The following is a 5,410-nucleotide window of genomic DNA, read 5'->3' as shown; positions in this document are numbered from 1 at the left end:
GCTTGAGCCACAAGTGCCGAGCCCACAATTATTTTTCTAATGGCCAGTCTATTTATGGCTCTTTCCTTCTCAAAAATCTCCTATTGCTCATACTCAATTAAACATTGTAGGACCAGGAACACAACAGTCATGAAGAAAAAAGAATATCCATGTTGTATATGCTAGATAGACACCAAAGGAAAAGAAGAGAACTTTAAACTGACTTCACAAAGAAGATGAATGTCTCTTTGAAAGAGAAAATGGTAGGAATAGGTGAATTTTTCCCCTCATAAGTAAACTTAGCAACACAATTTAACTGATGATGTTGGCTTTCTCCCACATGAACTTAAACATAAAGGTCACGGACCCTGGACAACTGGCACAGAAGACGTCATACCCTGGCAACACTGAAACCAAGAAGATTCCTCTTTACTATTCTGCCTACCCTGTCTCCTCTCATGCCGTGGTCTTTGCATGGCAACAGCACTGAGTGATTTGTACTGGGGATCAAGGCACATCCTTTGCCTATAAGAACTCCCCTGGGGCTAAATGTGGTGGCTTTAGGTTGTGGCTGTAATAATGCTATGTGTTCTATTGGCAGAAACTCATTTTTGTTAAAAAGAAAAAAAACACAAAAGGGCGAGTAACACAGTGAAGAGGGAATTCAACAGAAACACAGGTCTGACTTGAGCTGATGGAGGAACTCTAACTCTGTCCAGTCATCTGAATGAATAACACCATTCCTGCCCCCGACCTCCAGAGGGCCAGAAGAGCAAGCCGAAGAAGAAATGGCAAGTGGAGGGGAAAGAAGATTTTCAAGTAAGATTCTTGAGACAGGGAACTATTCAGGGCTTTAATTTCTTTTTTGAAATTTATGAACTGGGAGAGGTTCATATCTAGGTTCACTCTCTTATGTTGCTGACATGTTAGCTGAAGCACTTTTCAGCTGCTCTGTTTGCTTATAATTTTTTTACTTTTATTACATAACAATATAGTTAAACATAATGTGAAATAAGAAATAGTATTAAACATTTTTTAATCACCTATCAGGCACCATTCCAAGTGCTTCCCACATATTAACCTACTTAAGCATCCTGACAATACTACCAGGTCAGCACGAGCAACAGTCCCATTTTACAGGGGAGGAAGCTAAAACACAAAGTTTGAGTTACATAACAGACGATTCTTAACTACAAATGTTCAGCTTTGAGTGCGCTGTAGCTGTGAAGTTGATTCATTTCATTAGTTGCTCTCTATGACCCACTTCAGAGCCTTCTGTGGGCAAGGAAGTGCCAACCCATGGTCCCAGCTAGAGTAACTAATACTATCAGAGAAATGGCAAAGCAGGTCCTGATAAAGTGCTGGTCTCTTCTCCCAAAAGATGACTACCCCATGGGGTGACCCAGTCAGACTGGCAAATCCAGGTGGTGAAAAGAACCAGGGGCATGGTGTCTCAGGTCTATAATCCCAGCTAATCAAGAAGCTGAGGTGGGAGGATCACTTGAGCCCAGGAGTTCAAGGCTGCAGTGAGCTATGAGCGTGAATGCCACTGCAAAGAAGAAGAAGGAGGAGAACCAAAAGTCAGAATGTCTAGGAAGAACTCTCTTTTCTCTTCAGGCTACTTCCTCTATCCATAAAATAGGAATATTCTCTTGGATTTCTTGAGAGGAAAACTGTCTGTCTGTTCTGTGTGTCTTACCTGCCATTCTTCACAGGAGAAGTGACTACTCTCAGTGCCGCTACTGGAAAATGGTCATCACTGCCCGCGGACAGTTAGCCATAGAGCACAGAGGTGAAGAGCATGGGCTCTCAAGCCAAACTGCCAGTGTAAACCCCAATTCTACTGTTTGCAAGCTGCATAACATGGGAAATTTCTTTTTTGGGGGGGCAGTGCCTCAAGCTATCCCCCCGGGGTAGAGTGCCATGGCTTCACAGCTCACAGCAACCTCCAACTCCTGGGTCAAGCGAGTCTCCTGCCCCAGCCTCCCAAGTAGCTGGGACCACAGGCGCCCGCCACAACGCCCGGCTATTTTTTGGTTGCAGCTGTCATTGTTGTTTGGCGCGTCTGGGCTGGGTTGCCACCTTAGGTGTATGTGGCTGGCGCCTTAGCCACTTGAGCCACAGGCACCGAGCCACATGGGAAATTTCTTAACCAATCAAGACCTTAGTCTCCTCATCTGTAAAACTACTACAGAGTAGAGGTGCCTCTTAAAAGATTACCTAATAGAAAGTAAATGTTCAATAAGTGTTAGCTATTAATATTGTTGCTATTTAAACTCTCAACATGACCTGCCTCACACCTTCTCCGGACTCTGCCTCTTCTGTGCACAAGCCTACTAAGATAGGTTCAGCCCCTGAGGAATAAAACCCTAAAATAGACAACACCTCCACCTGGGCCTGGAAAGGTAAGTTCACAATGAAGCAAAGCAAATAAGTCAGAGCCATGCAGCTATTGGTGGCAGAGCTGTAACAGTGTCAATAGGGTTCCCCTGAGGCTTGGCGCTGTTATAGCACAGCAAGTCCTCGAGAGAGAATTGGGTTCTAGGTCATTATAATGGCATCTCGGGCAGGCCCACGAGCAGCAGTGACTCACAGCACTGGGAATGCATTACCAAGCACTAATAGATGAGTTCTGAAGAATGACAAGCTTGTTGGACCCTCACTTCATTCTCCTCTTTAAGTCCCTACTTAAAAGAAACAACCCAAGGTGTTTTCATGCCTGCCCTGAGCAGAAACATTGCCCTTGGGGGTATGAGGAGGATACATTTGGGACCTGAGAGAAGACGGGACCCTCAAGAAGCGGATCTCCATGCATCGTCATATGGCTGCTGCTGGTTGCCAAGAAGAGCATGGGCCAACTGAAGCTCTTGCTTCATGATTAGGTGGCCATGCCCTATCACTAGGAATACCTGTACTTGCTGAGCATTTTGCCTTCTTTCTTGGTCCTTCTCTCCTTCCCTCACAACAACATTAGCGACCTGGTACTTTCCATGATCAGCATGGCGCTCTTTTCCATCACTCCTCTCATTTATGGCAGCACAGAGATGTTCCCTGCTGCACAGCAACTCCACCACCATGGCAAGGCCTACTGCTTCCTTTTTGGTTTTTCTGCTGTCTCTATCGTGTACCTGGTGTTGGCGTTGGCAGTCCAAGTGCACACCTGACAATCTAGAAGCTCCTAGATTCTTGGTTCACCAGCACACAGGAGAATCTGCATAAATAAAGCCTGCCTAATGGACTGCTCTGTGGGGTGAAGCCTGGGACTCCCACTGAATGGAGGGATAGTCTAAAATCTCTTCTGGTGGTTTTAGCAGCTGTGATGCAAACCAGACCACATTTCTGCAAAGCCCCTCCTCTTGCCATTTGCTGAGGTGGCAAACCTATATTTAATTTATTCCTGGTTAGCTAGAACTAGATGACCAATGGCTATGAAACAAACTTCAGCTAACTGAAGCTGAGGCCCTTCAGGGTTTAAGACTGAGACTCATCCTTGCCTCATCTTGGTCATTCTCCCCAGTTCCATCTATTACCTCTTAGCCATTGACGCTGAAGGAAATAGAATATCAAATTCTATTTTAATATATAGAATGACTATATAGAATATATAGTCATATATAGTCACATATATTTTATATATGACTATATAGAATATATAGTCACATATATTTTATATGTGACTATATAGAATATATAGTCTATATACAGAATGAATATATAGAATATATAGAATATATAGGTCATGGGTCAGGAAACATTTGGAAAGCTGCTCCCCCTGCAGGCTATAGCCTCTTGTGCAAAGCATTTTAATTCAAAAGAACCCTCAATAATGTCCACAACAACAACAAAAAAAGACAAAGATTAAAAAATTCATAAATGAAATGAAATAAGGATGATGCCTATAGCTAAGTGGTTAGGGCACTGACCACGACACCAAGGCTGGCGGGTTCAAATTCAGCCTGAGCCAGCTAAAACAACGACAACTGCAACAACAATAAGCAAAAATAGCCAGGCATTGTGGCAGGCACCTGTAGTCCCAGCTACTTGGGAGGCTGAGGCAAGAGAACTGCTGAAGCCCAAGAGTTTGAGGTTGCTGTGAGCTGTGACGCCACAGTACTCTACCCAGGGTTAACAGTTTGAGACTCTGCCTCAAAAAAATAAATAAATAAGAAGCTCATTTTAGACCTGGATCCAGGCCACATATTCCTATATCACTTTACCAGCGATACGGCTAACATTTAGATGTCTAATTGGCACCTATTGCATGTATTTTTTTATTAATCTGAACTCAAAGGAGAAAAGATGTGATTAACTTCCAAACCCTAACATTAAAAGATGTACGATACTTATACCCAAAAGAATAGAAATTACACAAGTCCAAAAATCAAGGTACCAAAAATGCCTCTTAAATGTCAAGGGGAAAAGGGACACCAAAAAGAAAGCACGTGTAATTCATACGCAGAATGCAAAGTGTCCTTACATAGGCATTAACTCATCAGTGGGGTGAAAAGACATTAAAGCAAAAATATGCAAGACAAGGCATGCTTACATGACACCAATGTGGCCTTACATAAATGATACTGACAAGCTTCCTAAGAATGAATATATAAGTACGCAATCAGAACAAAAATAGTTTTAGTTATCTTTGCAACTCTTTTGCCAAAGGACCATGGTATTTAGGATTTGAAAAAGCCTCAATTGGTTGACAACTTGAGGTAGCCTCTGAGGCAAATTTGCCCCAAGTTCAGTTGCTGGGGACTGGGGGACTCTCAGGCACTTACTACAGAATTCCGCGTACTCAGCTGGCAGGAGGAAGGTCTGAGGGAGGATGTGAAAGGCCTTGAATCCATGTGTATGTTGCATTCGAATGATGTTTTTGTACAGTCGGTCCTTCCGGGTTAGTTCATAAGACCTAAAAATCAAAAAAGTATTTCTATTTCAGTAAATTAAGACTCAGAAGTTTTTCTATGTTATCACATTCTAAAGAGTTCATAGTTCACAGTACTGGAGCAGTTACTGAATTATATCCTAAATGTATCATTGTTTTAATTCTAAAGGTTTATTAATTGTTTTTGTTCAAATGGATTTTTTTGGTCAAATCTATGAAGATGTAACTTATATACTGCAAAATAACCCTTTTAAGATATAATCCCATGAGTTTGGACAAACATGAATATGTCATCAGCACCAAAATGAAGATAAAGGACAATTCTGGCATCCCAAAAAATTACCTCCGGTCTCTTTGTAAGTCAACCCTTCCAGTCACCTCCAGTAAATATTCCTCTGTCATCTATTTTTATAATTTTGCCTTTTTTAGAAAAGCAAATAAATGGAATCATATAACTTATGTCCTTTTGAGACTACCTTTTATTCCTGAGCATAGCACATTTGAGATTTATCATTGTTCTTGTCTGTGTCAGTATTCTTTTTTTTT

General features: G+C 42.0%; 1 protein-coding gene across 1 annotated transcript in view; it reads right to left on the bottom strand.

Moving 5' to 3' along the window:
* The window catches only part of TTLL5 (tubulin tyrosine ligase like 5), a 308,822-nt gene that overhangs the window by 271,067 nt on the left and 32,345 nt on the right, over window positions 1-5,410 (bottom strand). The window contains exon 6 of the mRNA XM_023511518.1: window positions 4,758-4,888. Coding sequence (XP_023367286.1) covers window positions 4,758-4,888 — 131 coding nt within the window. The remainder of the gene's footprint in view (window positions 1-4,757; window positions 4,889-5,410) is intronic.

The sequence above is a fragment of the Otolemur garnettii genome, unplaced genomic scaffold, assembly GCF_000181295.1.
Source record: "Otolemur garnettii isolate 467f Iridium unplaced genomic scaffold, OtoGar3 scaffold00020, whole genome shotgun sequence".
Lineage (NCBI taxonomy): Eukaryota > Metazoa > Chordata > Mammalia > Primates > Galagidae > Otolemur > Otolemur garnettii.
Note: the sequence above shows the minus strand (reverse complement) of the source record. Positions and strands in the feature narration are given on the sequence as shown.